The sequence below is a fragment of the Panthera onca genome, chromosome A2 (assembly GCF_046562875.1).
Source record: "Panthera onca isolate mPanOnc1 chromosome A2, mPanOnc1 haplotype 2, whole genome shotgun sequence".
Classification (NCBI taxonomy): Eukaryota; Metazoa; Chordata; class Mammalia; order Carnivora; family Felidae; genus Panthera; species Panthera onca.
Window position 1 is genome coordinate 121,326,381 of NC_138340.1, and position 19,718 is coordinate 121,346,098.

A 19,718-nucleotide genomic window follows, 5' to 3' on the forward strand; every position below is an offset into this window, starting at 1 on the left:
TGCGTGAGTGGGGGAAGGGCAGAGAGAGAAGGAGACACAGAAGCAGAAGCAGGCTCCAGGCTCTTGAGCTGTCAGCACGAGCCCGACATGACGTGGGGCTCAAACTCACGAACCATGAGATCGTGACCTGGGCCAAAGTCGGATGCTTAACCGACTGAGCCACCCAGGCGCCCCTATTCTGCCCTTTTTTACTAGAGTGATGCTCTGGCTTGTATAGAATTCTAGGTTAATAGTCATTTTCTCTCAGAATTTTGAAGGCTTCCTCTGTTGTCCTCCAGCTTCCACTGTTACTACTGTAGAGTCTAATGAGTTCCTGTTCCATTTACATAGACTGTTCCTCACCCCTCAGGGTGCTTCCAGGATCTTTATCCTCACATTCTAAAATTGCATGACCTTCTCCTTTTGTCTTTTTCATTCATTATGCTGAGTGCTGGGTAGGTCTTTAAATGTGAAGGCTCCTGTCCTTCAGCTCCAGGAGATTTTCTCACATTACCTTGAGATAATTGCCTTCCCTTCATTCTCTGCTCTCTCCCTTGTACTTCTGCCATTATTTGAGTATTTGGTGTGTACCAGAAAGTGAGCTCAGCATGTTGTACATATTACATTAATCTCTTCAAATAAGGAAAGTGGTACCAGCCCTCTTCTACAGAGGAAACGCAGGCTCTAGGAGGTTAAGCACCTTGCTCAAATTTCTCGAGCTAATATGTGGGAAGATTTGGGATTTGAATCCGTGTCTCCTTCACCCAAGCCTGTGCTTTAACCACTGCATGATAATGCCAGTCAGCCTCCAATTGCAGAAAGGGAGTGGGGCTTATTCTCAAAGACTTGTCAAGAATAAGAAGGCTCAGGAAAGCAAGTGTAGCGTAATTAACTGAAGATTCCAAAGTCTCCAGAGATCTCAGCAGAACCAATCCAGTGGATCCAGCCAGCAGATTTTGGCAACCTTAGGGAACAACTGGCCTACGAGAGGAAGAGAGCCATCCAGAGCCTAGGAACTGTTCCATCAGGGAAGGGGTGTGGTGTGGCAGCATGGTTGAAAAAACACAGTCGATCCTGAGTTCAGATCCTGGCCCTGGCCCTCGTTAGCAATATAATGTTCATCTGTAAACTAGGGCTATAAACAGTACAGGGTTCTTACACAGATTAAGTGGGATAAGATACGTTACAGCATCAGTGTACAAGCAGACAACAAGGGTAGCTTAGCTCCCTTCCCTCTGAGAAAATCGTCACGGGTGCAGAGGAAATATTTTCCATGTCGGGGGAAAGAGGGATAGGCAGAGAAACATACAGATGGGACACAAATAAGAGAGTGAGGTGCCCTGGAAGGCTGGCCACGTGGGAACCAAGCCTGGGGGAGCAGCATGCACGCAGGTGGATTCTGAGCATTCAGAAGGAACGGTCTGGATCATGCTGTGAATGAGAAGGAAGCTTTTCTCAGAACTTCTCCCTCAGCACTCCCTGATTTGTTGGCATCGTTCATCCGCAAGATGGCCCAAGTACATACTTGTTTTCTTAGAGCCCGTGGCTTGGAAGGGCGTAGTATCACCCCCCTCATCTCCGTGTATGTGTGTGAGTGTGCGTGCACGTTTGCACTCGTGCATAAGCGTAAAGCGTGCAAGAGCAAGAGACATGGTGCAGATTCTCACGGGCAGTTCTTTTGCAGTTAGCTCTGAGGGCGGCTCCGTCCTATGAAGATTTTGTGGCCGCGTTAACCATCAAGGAAGGCGACCACCAGAAAGCAGCATTCAGTGTTGGGATGCAGAGGGACCTCAGCCTTTACCTCCCTGCCATGGAAAAGCAGCTGGCGATACTGGACACTTTGTACGAGGTCCACGGACTGGAGTCTGACGAGGTGGTATGACGTCTGCAGGACCGCGCTGCCTCCTACCTTCAGGGAATAAAGTCTGCTAACGTGTTCTGTTGCCCTGCTTCATTCCCAGCAGCAGCTTCGACCCTCTCCAGCCCCTTACTTGGTGGGATGGAGAGAAGGAGGCAAAGCCTAGTGCTTTTATACATAATTTTTTTTTAATGCGTATGTGTTCTGTGTGTTTAAAAATCAAGGTGCTATATATTTCAGTTCAAAGGGCCTCCTGGAAACCAAATCATAGCTGTTATATTAGAATTGAACAGCAAGTTATAAGAGCAGATTTGACAAATGAGTTTGTCAGTATTGTGTTTTGTTTTTACCTTTCACGCCCCAGCTGAAAATGAGCAAGTTCTGTAGCAAGGACTGTAACACATAGCCAGTGTTTCGATCAACTTAGACTAAAAATTGGGGGGAAGGCTAAGCCCCTTTGTTGAAGCTATTGAAATGTGGAGTTGGTATTCCTAGACATTCAGAGAATCCTCTCTCCCACGGCTCTGTGGACAGGAAGTGCCTGTGTAGTTCAGGTGTTTGGGGCATTGGTGTGGGCATGTCGGTGTCGAGGAGAAAGACACAAACACGGAGTGCCATCCCTGTCCGTGGGGGGGAGACTGTGGCTCCGAAGGGGTAAGTGGTGTGGCCTGACCCCAAGCAGGGGGACAGTCTGGCAGAGATGTGAGAGGTCACCTGAGATGACCCCTATCTAGTGCCCATACTTCGCCGGCATGCTTTCCCCTGCACCATCTGAATCAGTACAGTGAAACTGTGACATTCAGACTTTAGGGCTTATTACCCATTTCAGAAGTAAGGTGTAGAGGTTGAGGAGTTTACTCACAGGCATATAGCTTCTACTTAGAGGAAGCTGATGATTGCAAAGTGTGATCTGGACCACCTCTGCATCAAAATCACCTGGACTGCTTCTTCAAACAGCAAATTCCCAGGCCTTAACCTGACCTACTAAAGAATCAGAGTAGTGGGGGGTGGGACTCAGGAACCTACATTTGAATAAACTTTCCAGTTGATTCCTGTGCACCCAGGGTTGAAGAACTACAAGATTAAATTCTAGTTTAAATTCTAGTTTGCTGAACTCTTCTGCATGAACTAAATGGTGTGTCCTTTCTTTTCCAAAGAGGAAGAGACTTTCATTGAAATAAAATAGTTAAAGGGAGAGTGAGACGTAGAGCAAGTGTACTCACCATTTTCTTAACTGAACCAGCATCGGCGCCCAGCCATGAGGCTTCGGCATCACATCAGGGACCACGGTTCTGAATGTGCTCTCTGATCAATCTTGGTATCATCACCAATAGTGCAAAGCAAGCTGTCTTTACAGCTTTAAGACTGTATCAGAGTTTAAAGGTAGGATTTAATCTTGCATAATACAACCCTGGGTAGGCGTTCTCCTGGCAAGCGTGTGACGCCAGGGGTCTCCAGTAGGCCAAACTGCCAAGAGTGGGCGTGGGAGGAAAGTCCTGGAGGCTTCCCCCCCAGAGGCTGCTTCCTTCTAGCAGCTGGAAGAGAAGGTCCAGCGGAAGGTTGTGCCCCAGGGTAGAAGGTGAGGGCCTTTAAAGGGCACAGGTGCATGCTACCTGAGCAGCCCCAGGTGATTCTCTTCCAGGACAAAGAGAACCCTCTCCTTAGGCGGAGGTTCGTGTAGGGAGGGGTTTTGATTTTGTCTTTTATCTGTTTTTAAACGAATTGGCATTTATTTAGCTCGGATTAATGAAGCAGGTATGCAACTTACACAAGGACTTCTGGAAAATGCTTAAAGAAAAACAAATGTTTAAAGGCTGGGGAAACGGTGCTAAAATGGTATCGCTTCTTCTGTATTTTAGCGCTTGTTACTGGCAGCTGCCAAGGCCTGTGTGTCGTTTCCCCTGCCCCCACAAGCAGCTAGTGTGGATCTCCTCTGGTCAGTGCGACTGTGATGGAGGAGCCGGAGGCTACTTCGGACTTCCTGCCCTCCCCGTAGCCTCCCGAGAGGGAAAAAGAAAACAACAGCCAGTCTGTGCTCGAACCCTGAACGAAGGCACTTTAGGCATTGTGCTGTTGCAAGGGGGTGCCACCGGGAGACTGTAAGTATCCCTTCGGAGCAGCTGCTGCCGCCCTGTCACCCCCAGTGAGCTCATGTGGTCTCTTGGAGAGGGTGCGGGTACACGGCGCGTGCCTCGGACTCGCCACCCTAGCTCTGGATACACACAGACAGAAGACAGCTGCTCGGCGTGGCCATTTCACATTTCTATAGGTACGGCCTTGGTTTCCATAACTTGGTTTTCCGGGGAAGAAGAATTTAATATTATCTGGGATCACTGGGAACCCAGATCAGAATAGCTTGAGTCTTGAATAAGTTACATTTTGTACTCCCCCTTTTCCCACCCCCGTAGACAGGCGTAGTGTTTTTGACAGGTATTTTCCTCACTGGAGCATGTTAAATGTGCCCAAGATGCATAAAGCTCGCAGGGTCCTGAATAAAAGGAACTGGAAATTGAACCTCGTACTACGTGATAAATGCAACTTGACGTGCAGTTTGGCACAGTCAGAGCTTCCTCCTGGACACACAGCATTTGCTTCTAGTTGAAGTTCTAATCTGCAGGTACCGTCTGAGATGGGAACAAAGAAAAGATAGTTCAGACCTTTTCTGCATGATCCTCCAAGATTTCTGGGACTTTTAAGCTTTCTTTCACCCAGTGAGAGATGAGAAAACATTAGTGTGCTTGTCGACAGAGGAGTCACCTTGCCGTCATTGCTCAAAACATTTTTAGGGTTCCTTTTTTGGAGTAACCTTTAGAGAGATCCTGAAGAAGAAGGTAATTTGTCTTCTAGGGGTTAGTAGAAGCTGATAAGTAACATAACAAAGTGCTTGGTGCACATAATTTCGTCACGTGCGCACCTCTCCCCATCCCCCCCGCAGGAGAAGCCAGGCTTTACACTTCAGGGGGATTAATACACATTTGTCCAACTGAACAAACTCCTTGCGATGCTGGCAATTATCATTATTATTATTTTGCCCTTTGAAAGCAGATTTGCTTCATTATAGCTAATCCTGGTGAAAAATGTTAAGTTGGAGGGATACCTTTTGGGGACCAAACCAACTTACAACTATGAGGCGGAGATGATTTTCTTGTCAGCTCTTGATCCAGCTCTGCAGGGAGTTCTGGAAGCAGGGCTCTCCGGAGGCCGAGCATCTGAGTCCCCAGAGAACTGACTTTGAAAGGCAGTGTTCATTAGGATGTGTAAGTCGTGGCTTGAGGCACCTTGTTATCACTGTTTGCATGTCATTTCTGAACAGAGAGTTTCCTCAAATGTCAGTGTGCACAATAAGGGATATCTGGACTCCAGAACTCAGCCTGGCCGCTTTCTGTTACTGGGGATAGCCAGCAGTGCCCCCTCAGAGCACCGGAGCCACCCCCCACTCTAGCTGTTCTGCCCCATTCCTTAGCAGCTTCCTCTAACTCCTACCTACGTGGAGCCCCTGCTGCGGACCTAGCCCACGGTCAGGTGCCCAGTCGCCGGGGATTCTGTTCTCTTGGACTTCATTCAGGAGCTTCTTAAAGAACCCCCGGTCCCATTTGTAGCTGTGAAGCAGGTGACCGCCATGTGCGGAAAGTGACCTGTCATCAGATGAGTGCCGCCGGGAACGTTTGCGGGCATCTCTTTTTGATTATTAATTGCATCTGTGTATATACCCAAAAAGTCCATGCTTTCAACTTTATATTTTTGGAACAGTGTTTTTAATGAACAATAGGTGGAAGGAGCCAGTAAATAAAGTCACTTTTCTTTATTAAATTTGAAGGAAATAAAAGAGCTAGAGTAAGAGGTCTCTTATTAATGGGACCTGATCTGATTAGGAAAATCACATAGATGAAGAAATATCGTTTAAGACAGTAGAGAGAGTCAGGGGGTCGTGAGCAATATGAGATGATGTGAGGCAATTTGCTGAAAGCTTTTTATGTTTCTTTTCTATTTAAACTAGTACATCCCACAAGAAGTTGGTTACTTAATGGTGCGTTTCTGAATCATTGATTAAAATCAGTTACTTCAGGTTTTAGTCCTAGGTTTTACAACTCTTCAGCTTCCCTATTCTGATGTTTTATGGGTGGTTTTTTTACGGTAAACCGTCAACCTTTTTTACATTTTAGGTTTAGAATTTGTAAGTAAAATATGTTTTAAGCGATCGTTCTGTTAGCTGAGCTAATGTGCTTGGTCTTAGAGGGCCTGACTTCAGATGCCCTTTGTGATCTGGTACAGTCTGTGCCCCAACCTCAGCGTGTACAGTAAGTCTTGTGTCCCTGTGAAGTGTATATGCAGGGCTTTCTTTAGAAATACGTTCTGCTTCTGGATGTCCCTTTGTAACCTGCAGTTGCTGACTCAGGGCTTTCATAATAATGACATACAAACTACTCAGTAGCTGTCTAATCGTATTTTAAGACCGCTTACCAGTTACAAGGTTGTTAGGGATCCATTCAGCACTTCATGAACAAACTGTTCGCTGGACCTTCTCCGTAAACGTTCCCGGTTCCCACCCTGTTGCAGCCAGTAGTCCTGTGTATGGAGGCCACTTGCATGACTTCTCTCGTCGCACTGCTGCTCTAAGGCACTCCAGGGCATGATTAAGTGATCATTGGCGGTACGCATGCATTGATCCTTCTCCTCCGCTGTTCTTCTATAGCCTTTCATTCAACGGGAAAAAACATACCACTGCTCTGTAATGCAAAAGTTTGCAAGATTTTTTGGTTGCCCTTTTTAATCACTTCTCTTTCAGAGCGAACAGATGTTTTCAGCTAAGCTATGTGAGAACACAAGGAAGAGATCCTGCTTGTTTTAAGCACCGTTCTTTCTATTACATATATTTTAAAGTGTGGTCATGTGGTCAGTATTTCTTCCCTGTACTTTATAAACAGCAACCACCCTGGGACGGTTGGCACCCCTTGCAGAACTAATGAGATCACAGACTCCTGTGTACATGTCTCTTCATAGGTGCGTGTGGAGTCAGTGATGACAAGACGGGTGACCTAGAAGTATTCTGTTGCTTCCCAGAAGGCTGATGAGCCAGTGTCATGGCATGTTTGATGTCTGAGTCCCCAGTGTCATGACAGTTTCACTAGAATGTCAGTAAACAGCCCAACTACCTCATGTGAAATTGGCTGTGGACAATCTGTGTCAGATGAGACATGTATTTAAGGTTGATTTAATCTGGTTAGTAGATTGGACAAAATGATGTCTCTCTAAGGAAAAAAACATGAGACCAGATGCCAAAGGCTACAATGTACATAGATTTCCTTGGATTAATTTTTTAAGTCGGTGTTGAATTCCAGCCCCAGTATTCTTATCTTGAGTGTTTACGGTCTCATAGATCCACGCACTTTGAATACCTGTCACATGCAGTCTTGTGTTAACTGTTCTTGTCCTAAAGCATTTTGAATGAGCAGCATAATGACAATAGAAAGCAAGTGTCAAGTAGTTTGTTGATTTGTTCATTTTAATGGGCCTTTACTTAGAATACAATGTGTTGGAGCCTTTGGGGACCAACCAGTGAATGAGAATTTCATGTTTGGTGTTCATGTAAAAACTGTCCAACTTCTTACTCTATATCTTGTGGGGAGGGTTTTACTTTTTTTGCAAAAATGTTTGAAAACATCTGTCAGATTTTATATTCGTTAGTTATAATAAACTTATTTTTAAAGTATTTTATCAAGTGCTTCTCTTATTTTTAAAGTATTTTTTATCAAGTACATCTTCTAAAGATTTTTCTGTGCACTTCTGAATTGAATATGCCAGTAATAAGTCTCATTTGTGGAACACATACTGTTTGCCAGGCATCATTTTAAGCCCTTTACCAACAGTAACACATTTAATCCTCCTACTCTCTCTGTAAGGCCAGTACTGTTGTTATCCTCAGATTACAGATGAGAAATGGGTGCAGACTGAGGAAGCCCCTTGCCTAAGATCCCACAGCTGTTAGGGAGTAGAGCCAGGCTACAAACTCAAGCAGCCTAGCTCCGAAATCTTTATAAAACTGGTTAAAACCTAAACAGAAATTAATTTTGAAGCATCAGAAGACCTCTTTAATGGCATTGCACTGGGTGTGCCTAGCATTCTAGAACCATTAGCTCCTTTCACAGTGGCTCTGTTCTTTGGCCCAGTTTTCATTCTGTTTTCAGAAAAACCACAAACGCAGAACAGATAGATGAGTTTGCTATGCCTAATATGTGAGTGGCTGTGTGATTAAAAAGTTCACGTTCAACAGGCAATACTTTTTTCGAAATCATTTGATGCCAAAGTAGTGTTGCACCTGTTGGGTTTTCTCTCTTGTATGCTTGTTGGTGGATATTAAATACCTGTAGGTAGATGGGTCTGCATGGCTGGTGTGTGAAACCACACTGTCCACAGAGAAGCTTCCTGTCAATTGCCCTCATGAGGCCTCCTCTCCAGCCACCTCTTTATTTTTACTTTTTTAATGTTTATTTATTTTTGAAGGAAAGAGAGAGCAGGAGCAAGGGAGGGGCAGAGAGAAAGGGAGACACAGAATCCGAAGCAGGCTCCAGGCTCCGAGCTGTCTGCCCAGAGCCCAATGTGGAGCTCAAACTCAAAAACCACGAGATCGTGACCTGAGCTGAATTCGGACGCTCAACCGACTGAGCCGCCCAGGCGCCCCAACCAGCCACCTCTTTAAATACATGATCTGAGCCAATTAGAAGCCAGGGAAGCAGGATTGAAGGAAGAGAAGCAAGCGAAGTTGTGGTAGGTCCTTGAGCGCAAGGTTCACGTGGACTCTGCTGGAGTGGCCGTGTTGGGCCACGTGCAAGAGAGAGAAGAGACAGCTGGTAGAGACAGAAGACAGATGGTGTGGGCCCACTGAGGAACCGTGTAGCTGCCAGGGCACCTACAAACTTTCTCGGCAGGCTGACTTTCTCTTTCCTACTTCCAGTGCTCAGGAGGCCTGCTTTCCTGCCCTGGGAGTCCTCCCCTGGAGAAAGGTGGACCTTTACAATACAGCCCCAACTCTCCTTACACCTCCTCTGGTGGGCGTCTGTCCCTTGAAACAATCACTATGATGAGCATATGTGTCTCTGTTCCCCAATGAATATGGGCACATCTTTTTTTTTTTTTTTTTTTTTTTTACTTTTGTTAATGTTTATTTATTTTTGAGAGAGAGCACGAGCAGGGGAGGAGTAGAGGGAGGGAGAGACACAGAATCCGAAGCAGGCTCCAGGCTCTGAACTGTCAGCACAGAGCCTAACATGGGGCTCGAACTCACAAACCGTGAGATCATGACCTGAGCCAAAGCCAGATGCTTAACCGACTGAGCCACCCAGGCACCCCCCCCCCCGGAAAAATCTTTTTTTTTTTTTTTTTTTTTTTTAATTTTTTTTAAATGTTTATGTATTTTTGAGGGAGACAGCACGAGCAGGGGAGGAGCAGAGAGATAGGGAGACAGAATCCGAAGCAGGCTCCAAGCTCTGAGCTGTCAGCACAGTGCCTGACGCGGGGCTCAAACTCACAAACTGCGAGATCGTGACCTGAGCCGAAGTAGGACGCTTAACCGACTGAGCCACCCAGGCACCCCCGGGCAAATCTTAAAGAAAAAACAAAGTGGCCTACATTGAAGAACCACCACCCTTGTCCCCCAACGGAAGTGCCTGTCCATACCTGAAGTCAGTCTGTATGAGCTCTCTGCTTGTTCTAAGTTATGGGCACTTTCTCCACAGAACCCTAGGAGCTTTTTTGCAATGGTTTTGTTCTCACAAACCTTAAACTTCAATACTGCCAGGGATGGCTGTGTGAGGACCAGCTATCTCCTGCCTTCTCCATACCTACCAAGAGCAGTGCTATCAGAAGGTGTGTGAAGAGTCGGCTTTTGTCCCTTAGCACCACCCTCTGTGGTACTTGGGAGCCATGGAAAGATAAGCTTCCTGGAGGATGAACCAAGGTGTGTTCAGAAAGAGAACATGTTTCAATATCTGTCCTGAGTTCCAATGGGTAGGGGATAGAGTAGCCTCCTGATCATGAGGGACCAGCTGACGAGAGGCTGTGTCTGCTGCGTGTTATTCTTCCAGAGTCTGTGAATACGAGTACATTTTCTGTCTCTTCTATTTTTCTGCAGTAAACACAGGTTCACTTGGAAAATCTGTGCTTAGTGGCTGTGATGCAGAAACCAAAAGAACAATTAGGTAGGAATGGAACCGTCCTAGAGTTGGTATTTGTATTTTTTCTTATGTTCACATGTGTCAATTAGATGTCTGAGACCCTTTATACGAGCACAGATCACACCCTTCATACATTCATACACACGCACACACACACACACACACACACACACACACACACACACACCCTGACACTGTCCTCATCACCATCATTCTTTCCAGAGGCACAAAATGGAGATACTGCCTTTGTAGCAGGAATGGTTCAGGCTGAAAGAATCGATGAGTGTTAATGGTCTGACATCAGCATTGGACTGGAGACACAAATCACACTTAGGTGGTTTGCTGTGTAATCACATCTCCTTTTTTTAGAGAACAGAATTGTCACATCTTTGCTAACACTGGGTGTGCGGCCAATTTTAGGGCTTGCTGCTTTGGCTTGACAGTCCAAGTTGTTGAAAAGTTTTTAGATGTTTTAAAAGTCAGATCTTGATTCAGAGTTCTGCATGAGATCACCTTCGACATTCCCCCTGACCTTTACCTTTCCACTGACCGTTACGTGTCACTGACCAAACCTTCCCCCAGGTTTTGTGAGTCACTAGGGCAGATGGGGCTCAGACTTTCTGCCTGGCTCCTCCTGATTTAGACCTGGCTCTCTACCCCCCTTCTCTGCAAACTTGTTAAATTCATTCGTGTCCAGATAGCAGCCTCAGATGCTTCTGCGATAGCAGAGTCCCATGTGGACAGCCCTTAAGTTACCTTCAAGTACAAGCCGCTCACCTGGATTGTGGTCTTGAGCTCCAACCAGACCCACTTGCCTTCTGATCTTCTTAGATGTCCTACCTTCATCTGAAACCCTCAGTCCACACTCGGTCACCTCTTAAGCTTTGCCATTTACGTAGGTGGTGTCACTATTATTCCAGTCACTCAGGCAGGAAATTCCGACACCCTGAGCTCCTGCCTCACTTCCACTCTCTCTACCCAGTTGGCTATGAAGGCCTGCCTCAGCCGCCTCACTCCAGTGGCCGCAGCCTTGACCTCTGAATTCGGTGCTCTTGCAACCTGTCCGCCACTGCCTTCCAAATCTGAAAACACTTTATGACTCCGTGCCGTGGTTCAGATTCTTTCACAAACTTGGAATGCCCTTTTCCCTTCCCCTTCCTCAAAGCCCAGATTGAACCTCACCTCAAAAACTGCCCCACACAATAATCCCAGCCATTAAGTTCACCTCTAAACACCTGCGCTTCTAAACAATACCGCATAAATTAGAACTTACAGATAGGAAGCATGACTCCCAAGAGAACTAGACATTCTTTGGATGAGTCTTTTGTTTATTGGTTGTAGCACCTTCCTCACTAAATCGTGAACTTCACCTTATTCAAGTCAGGGCATCTAGCACCCGACACTGCCTTCCTTGCCCATGGAAGGATTCTAAAACCGTCTTAGAAGTTGGGCATTACCTCACACGGTGCTCCCCTGGTTCTTTAGGTGTGTTGGTTCCATTATCCAACTAGATAAGAATATTCTGAAGCAAAACCCTGTGCATCTCTCCTTTCCTGCTTCCTCTGCTACTCAAATACTCTGAGTGCCTGACCACTCAGTATAAATAATTTGTGTTTTTTATATTGTGCTGTGGGTTCGGTCTTCGGCTTTGTCCGGCACAGCTGAGGTCAGCAGAAAGGATTACTCAAGACTCCATGCAAGTCAAGAGAGGTGAGAGAGAGGCTAAGGGAAGTCTCCCTGAGCTGCTTTCAAGCTCCCACATTTATTGAGCATACATCCAGGGAAACATTGTGTGATACGTCAGTGGGCTGCATACAGAAAGCATGCAGAAAAACAAGGCAGTTCCCAAGACTGTAAAAGAGCAGATGCAGAAAGCAGGGTGGAGAAGAAGATAAAATATTCCATAGATAACATGGTCTAAGGAATTCATGAGCACAGGCAGGACCCACCCCCTATATACACGTTAATTAGACACTGGCCTGCTGTTTTCAGCAAGGCCAGAAAGCAGTGTTCTTCTTTGCAGTGTGTTCCCTATGTTCTCCTAACCCAGGACATAGCTCTTTGATTTCCCACATATTACCTTAATTAATGCAGGTATAAAATGTTTTTTAAATGGTGCTTATGTGTATCAAATTAGGAACAATTAGAAGACAAAGTCCAGTTCATAGTTTTCAGCTCTATACGTTTAAGTAAATCACTAGAAGGACTTAAAAAAACAAGCAAATAAAAACACTGATGTTTAAGCCCCTCCTGATCACTTAACTCAGTCTCTGGAAAGCAGCCTGACACTTGTATTGGTAAAATCTCCCCCGTGATTATAATATGCAGCCCGATTGAGAACCCAGAGTTGCTGGTTTTGACATTTCATATTGTGCTTTTGGGGGGTGCCCTGCTGACTCAGTCAGTAGAGCATATGATTCGTAATCTCAGGGTCATGAGTTCAAGCCCCACATTGGGCATGGAGCCTAGTTAAAATTTAAAAATTAAAAAAAAAAAGGGGCGCCTGGGTGGCGTAGTCGGTTAAGCGTCCAACTTCAGCCAGGTCACGATCTCGCGGTCTGTGAGTTCGAGCCCCGCATCAGGCTCTGGGCTGATGGCTCGGAGCCTGGAGCCTGTTTCCGATTCTGTGTCTCCCTCTCTCTCTGCCCCTCCCCCGTTCATGCTCTGTCTCTCTCTGTCCCAAAAATAAATAAAAAACGTTGAAAAAAAAAAAAAATTAAAAAAAAAAAAAACAAAAAAAAAAAACACTTTTTTTTTTAAATAAAATTGTGCTTTGGGTTTTTTTGTCTTCTGGGGTGTGTGTGTGTGTGTTTAGGATAAGTAAGACCAGATCACAAAACCTTCATCCCCTAAATCCTAACAAAATGAACTACCAAAATAAGTAAAAATTTTAAAGGTGAAAACCAGTAAAAAAAATAAATAAATAATTATATATATATATATATATATATATATATATATATATATATATATTCACCAGCAGCAAAGCAAGGGAAGGAGCCCAACCTTGCCATTAAGCCCCAAACTCCAAAAGGTGATCACCAAAGGAAAAGACCAGATTTTCTGGCAAGAATGAAAAGAGTTCCTAATCCTGCCACCCTATTGAGGGCATTTGCAAACTCCAGAATGCTCATTAAAACCTCAGGTTTTGGAAGGAAACTGATTGGAGAGTTGGGGCAAGATGAGTAGACATCTCTTCCTTCCTCTGAGTAGGGCTGGCATGTGTGTGTGTGTTGGGGAAGCACGGGGGAGTTCTTGGAGAGAGATGGGTGAAACACGAGAACAAGAAACAGGAAAAACCAGCCTGTCCCGGAATTAAGAGACAAAACCACATCCCAAAGGTCTCCTCCTGTAGCAGATTCGTCTCCTCTCCATTCAGAAGTTACCCTGGTGCAGGAGTTGATGCAAGGAAGTATCAGAAGAACAGAGCAGAGTCTAATCCTTCCAACCAAAAATGTGTACGCCCAGCTCCTCCTTCCTCCCACGTGCAGACACAGACACAGACAAGCAGGTTGGTTTGGCTGATACACACTGCTATGGCTGTGCTGGTCATTAAAATATCAAAATACTTCCATACCGGGAAGTAAATGATCGCTGACGGAAGCAGCTCACACTGCTCTGGCCACCCTAGCCCCTCTCACAAGAAACCCCCCAACTCCAGACCACCAACCGGCAACGAAAGAAGTAACGTGTGGCCCAACATGGCGTCTTCGGGCTCCTACCCCAGAGCTGTGGCCACCCTCTCTTCTGTTTGTTCAGTGTCTGTGTTGTGCTGGTTATTAAGTACTTAGAAATCATCATAGAACGGAAGCCCAGGAGAAGAGAAGTCGTCAAATAAGAGAGCATACGTGCCAACAGTATATCAAAGCAGATAAATGGTCTGTACAGAGCCACCTTCCACATGAGCAAATCTAAATAAAATGACCCAGCGACCACGTAAACACACAGCCACCAGAATGGGTGGGGGAACAGATGAAATCAGTTGGGAAGAGAAGCTCACCTAAAGAAGCAAAAGTTCCCACAGGTATACTGTGTTCTCACAAGAACTCAAAAGAGCATGAATCCAATAAGAAGCAAGCTCCTATATGAGCTGATTAAACAACAGGATGAAGGCAGACTACACTGCAGCACCCAAGTGGCTCAGTGGGTTGAGCGTCTGACTTCTGCTCAGGTCACCATCTTGCGGTTCATGAGTTTGAGTCCCGCGTCGGGCTGTGTGCTGACAGCTCAGAGCCTGGAGCCTGCCTTGGATTCTGTGTCTCCCTTGTTCTGCCCATCCCTGCGCGCGCTCTGTCTCTCTGTCAGAAATTTTTAATGTTTTATTTAGTTTTGAGAGAGACAGAGCGTGCGCGGGGGAGGGCCAGAGAGCAGAGGGAGACGCGGAATCCAAAGCAGGCTCCAGGCTCTGAGCTGTCGGCACAGAGACTGACACGGGGCTCGAACTCGCAAACCACGAGATCACGACCTGAGCTGAAGGCAGACAAACCGACTGAGCCACCCAGGCGTCCCCCCAAAAAAGGCAGGCTGAAGAGCGAAGAAAACGGCTTAGCCAAAATAACACTCTTCTAGAATAAATAAGTGAATTAGAAATAGCAAGAAACATGGTTGAAAACTAGATACCATGGAAGAAAAGGCTTGAGGTTGAGACGGCTGCAAAAGCCAGAGTAATTCTTGAGACGACAATTGTAGGAAGACAGCCAGCCAAGGGTCTTAAACTTCTTTGCCACAAGATTCAATGCCAGGAGGTAATGGAGAAATATCTCCAAAGTTCTACGTAGGAAAAAGAGTGACTAAGTAGGTGATTGCCAGCCACGTTGTCAAATATAATGTCAAGAGTGCAAAACTCAGGGAAAACAACACCCACAAGCCCTTCTTAAGGAAACCGCTTGGTAGAAAAGGCGAATCAAATAGCTCAATAATGGAGGAGATTGTAACAAAACGGCAGGTGATGTGCATTGAATTTACATAAAGAACGAAGGCCAAACTGGGAATTGCATTGTAGATTCAGACTGCACGTGATATAAGCCTAAATAATATAACTAGTAAATTGGGGGTGGGAAAGGGAAATATAAGCGTGTCAGTCTCTTCATAACAGAGTTGATGTCGTCTAAAGAAACAAACATATGACCAGCCTCTTGAGTCTGTTGGTAACTTTTTAAAAAATAAGCTTGAATAGAGTTTTAAATACCTGTTGGGAAAAAAAATTAAGTTTAGTAGTTGTTTCAATTTACTTTGGTTTCTGTCTTAAATGCAAGCAAAGGAGCCGAGTGTTATTTTTTAAAATAAATGTGATTTGGGGCGCCTGGGTGGCTCAGTCGGTTAAGCCGCCGACTTCGGCTCAGGTCATGATCTCGCGGACCGTGAGTTCGAGCCCCGCGTCGGGCTCTGTGCTGACAGCTCAGAGCCTGGAGCCTGTTTCCGATTCTGTGTCTCCCTCTCTCTGGCCCTCCCCCATTCATGCTCTGTCTCTGTCTCAAAAATAAATAAACGTTAAAAAAAAAATTTAAAAAAAAAATAATAAAATAAAATAAAATAAATGTGATTAGGAATAAATATGATGAATGAAAATGAACGTAAATCTATGACTATAAACACCACTATCCTTTCGTTGCTATCTGTGTAAGAAGGAAAAAGTCAGAAATGATACCCAACGAAAAGTTATTGTTATTGGTGGTTATTGTTAGGTGGGTATTGATTTTGTTTTAGTCTCTTCTTTTTTGTGCCTTATTATATTGCTTGATTTTTATTTGAGAACCATGCTATATTTTTATTTTAAAATAGAAGGGGAGGGGGTATTTTTAAAACAAGGTTAAAAAGCATTGTGTAGTGTAGGTGGGTGCCTGTTTTATGCTGTTCCTTGTAATGACATTGCTTTGTAACTCCTAGCACGATACTGTAAGCTTTTAACTTAATCCCACCACACTTCCTGTTTTGGCACTGGCTATTTTTCACTCATGAGCCACTATCTCTTTAGGCACACAAAGATACTACTCATCTAAAACTCCCATTTTATGCAACTGAGAAGTGCTGCATTCTTTTGGTCTAACCGGAAAAATTGAACGCCAGTATGATACCTAGCGACCTGCCCGGTACATCTGAAACAAATGAAGAAACGGAAAGAGAGACTGTTTGGAGTGACTGACAGTAAATCTTACAAGAAGGAAGCCAGAAAGACTCAGCACCGTAGGAATGTTGCACATGCATTGGCTGCAGTCCATCGGAGGAGCTGAGAGGTTTCTATCTTCGTGCCTCTGTGAGTCTGGAAAGAAAATGTCAACCCTGTCCCCACCCAAGTGAAATCGCTGGGCAGTAGAGCTGAGCCATGCCAAGAGAGGTGCCATGCTGGCATCCTGGCCTCGGACCTCCCGCCTCCAGCGCTGGGAGAAATACACATCCCTTGTGGAAGCCAGCCAGCCTGTGGCATTTGGTTCTAGCAGCCCGAGCTGATGAAGACAATCCCTCTCCTCTCGGGTTACAAACCGAGATGGCACGAGAATGACTCATCCGCAGCCTGCCCTCCCTTGGCTGCCGGGAGGTCCGCTTTGGGAGGAAATGAGGGCAACAGAGAGAGCTGAGAAATGGCGGCACCCAGGGGTGGAGAGCCAGAGCAAGAGAGAATACGGAGGGCTGGATCAGACCATGCCTGGGGCCAGCTCCACGCCTGTCCTTCCCAGCGGCACAAATCGGTACCTCCCCCTTTATTGAGATCTAATTGGAATGAAGTCTCTGTCGCTTGTAACTGAAAGAAGCTTGAGGACGGTTTAAATAAGTCCAGAGACATGTGCCCTTGGCCAGATTGCCCTATTTCTCTCTCGATGCTTCCTGCCTCCACAGAGTATATGGGCGTACTCTTTTGTGGTTCATAGAAGGAAACTGAGCAGCAGGCGAAAACTGGAGCCGCCTGGGGGTCCGATGAAGTCAGGACTATTTGGTACCGCGACAGCATCAGGACACTGGGGCCGACGCTCCGGGTTCCGCTGGCCTCGACCTCCTTCCTAAATAACAGCAATAATGGTGAATATGTATGGACTACCCAGAACCGTGTGAACAACTTCAAATAGCTCACCTCGTCCACCCCTCAGCACAAGCATGCAGTATATGTTATTGGCACCATTAACACGGGGGCGGGGAGGGGACTGAGACTTGGCAGTGTGGCTCTGTCGGCCCAGGGAGCACGTGCGTGCCAGGCGGGACCGAGACGTGAGCCCACGCAGGCTGACACCCGGGCCCACATCTTCCCGCCGCACTTGGGACGGGAGAGCAGAGACTCTGGGACCCGCCAGACCTGGGCTCGCTTCCCAGCCCGCCGCACCCCAGCCGTGGGGCTCTTAAGCGTGCTCCTTACCTTCTCTGGGCTTCCCTTTCTCCGCCGGAAACCAAGAGGAGGCGGTTGCATCCCCCCCCCCGTTCATAAGATCCTTGCAAGGAGTGAAGGAGGCCGCGTGTGAAAATCGCTGGGCACGCTGCCTCACTCACCCGGACAGGCACGCGCGCGGTGGCACCTTCAGGGTCCACAAGGCTCCTGAACACGGAGTGGGTGCTCACCCTTTGTGCGGGCCCTTCTGGACCCTTCTCATCCTCCTGGCTGTGAGGGGGAAGCTCCGGACGGGCCTTGGCATGGACAGATCTGGATTCTGGTCCTGCCTTTGCGGTTTGCAGTCCGGGTCACCTTGAGCGAGTCCTTTAACCCCTAGCGTCTTTGTTGCCTCATCTGTCAGACTGAGGTGGTGGGTCAACGACATGTCTCCACAACTGGGCAAGAAACAAAAACGCTGCAAACAAATGAATAGCTGTGGGATGCAAGCGTTGCGATGGGTGCCTTGTGAACACAGGAGTGAGTCCCATCCACTTCCTGCTCTCCAGGAATTTGCGGTCTAGGAATGGAGATAAGGCGCGTTCTTGAAATAACTGTGCTATAAAACAGAATGTAACACAAGCTCCACAAGAAGTGTAAACAGGGGCACCTGGCTGGCTCTGTCGGTAGAGAGTGCAACTCTTGATCTAGGGGTTGTGAAATCAAGCCCCAAGTTGGGCATAGAGCCTACGTTAAAAAAAAAAACCAAAAAAAAACAAAAAACAAAAAAAACATTAAAAAAAAAAATGCTTTAGGAGCCCAGAGCAGGGAGCACATCGTTTTAGAGGATGAGAGCATAGGACGCAGGTTTCCTAGGGGCCCACAGAGAAGCTGGGGCGTAAAGAATGGTGTGGCAGTTGGCATTCTCTTGGTGGCAAGTGACTGGAGACCTGACAGACACTATCCACCGCCTCACCTCCCTGACGTTTGTAGAACGTCCGTTTGCAGAATACACATGGAACATTCACCACGTGAAGCCGTATGCTGGACTGTCAACAATTTAAAACCACTGATGTGAAGAGAGATCCTGGGAAGACAGGAGTGGCGGCAGTGTCATATTCAGTCTCTGAATTCCCACACAAGAACAGAACAACTAGACGGCAAAACCGAAAGTTCACGGAACAGCTTTTACCACAAAACTAGGTGTATTCGTCCCCTAGGGCAATAGCGAGTTACCACAAACATGGCGGCTGAACACAGCACTGACTGTCTCCATTCTGGGTGTTAGCAGGGCCACGCTCGCTCTCAAAGGCTCTAGGGGAGAATCGTTCTTTACCTCTCGCTGGTGGTTGTTAGCAATCCCTGGTGTGCCTTGGCAGGCACCAGTGTTAACGCCAGCGACTGCCCATATCTTCACACGGCTGTCTTTTCCCTACGTCTCCAAATTTCTCTCCTTACAAGAATACCAATCATTGGACTTAGCGCCCATCCTAATCCCGTATGACCTCATCTTAACTGGCTTATATATCTGCAAAGACTCTATTTCCAAATAAGATGACATTCACAGATATGTGGAATTAGGATTTTAGAATTGAACTGGATCTCTTGGAGGGACACAATTCAACCTGTAACACTAGGTGGCATTATACCTAAGAAGATGGTAATGAATGCTTTCCTGCCACAATCAGGAAGAAGGTAAGCATGTGTGCGCTCAACATACGACTTCTATTCACTGTTGAAGTTGAGCTCCCAGCAACGCAGCAAGGCAAGAAAAGAAAATGTATACAGATTGAAAAGGAAGAAAGAAAACCTTTTATCTGCAAGTGCTATATGTAGAAAACCTGAAGGACTGTACAAAGGCTATTGGAATTAATAGCCCGGTTTACGATGTTCGTAGGACACAAAATCAATATAGAAGCGTAAGTTGTGTTTCTACACGGTTTTTCCAGCAAAAAACCAGAAAATGCAATTTTAAACATAGTGCCACTTAAAATATTGTAAAATTTGGGGCGCCTGGGTGGCTTGGTCGGTTAAGCGTCCGACGTCAGCTCAGGTCATGATCTCACGGTCTGTGAGTTCGAGCCCCGCGTCGGGCTCTGTGCTGACAGCTTAGAGCCTGGAGCCTGTGTCTCCCTCTCTCTCTGTTCCTCACATGCTCTGTCTCTCTCTGTCTCAAAAATAAATAAACGTTAAAAAAAAAATTTAAAATATTGTAAAATCTATAATATAATCAGGAATAGCAGTGGCTCAGTCGGTTAAGCGTCCAACTCTTGATTTCGGCTCGGGTCATGATCTCCTAGTTCGTGAGGTCAAGTGCCACATGGAGCTCTGCACTGACAGTGCGGAGCCTGCTGGGGATTCTCTCTCCTTCTCTGTCTGCCCCTTCCCCCTCCCAAAAAATAAATAAATAAACAGT

At 46.2% G+C, this 19,718-nt stretch overlaps 1 protein-coding gene across 4 annotated transcripts in view; it reads left to right on the top strand.

Moving 5' to 3' along the window:
* The window catches only part of PLEKHA8 (pleckstrin homology domain containing A8), a 92,563-nt gene that overhangs the window by 54,444 nt on the left and 18,401 nt on the right, over positions 1-19,718 (top strand). Inside the window, exon 14 of one of the 4 annotated variants that reach the window (XR_009610094.3) lies at positions 1,664-1,715. The exons of 2 other annotated variants lie outside the window; for them this stretch is intronic. Coding sequence is in view for 1 of the 2 variants with exons in the window: in XM_060632809.3 (XP_060488792.1) it covers positions 1,664-1,861 (198 nt within the window). In the remaining variant the exon portion in view is untranslated. Of the gene's footprint in view, positions 1-1,663; positions 7,548-19,718 lie in introns of those variants that run through there. One more of the 4 variants, XM_060632809.3, reaches the window with a different exon arrangement.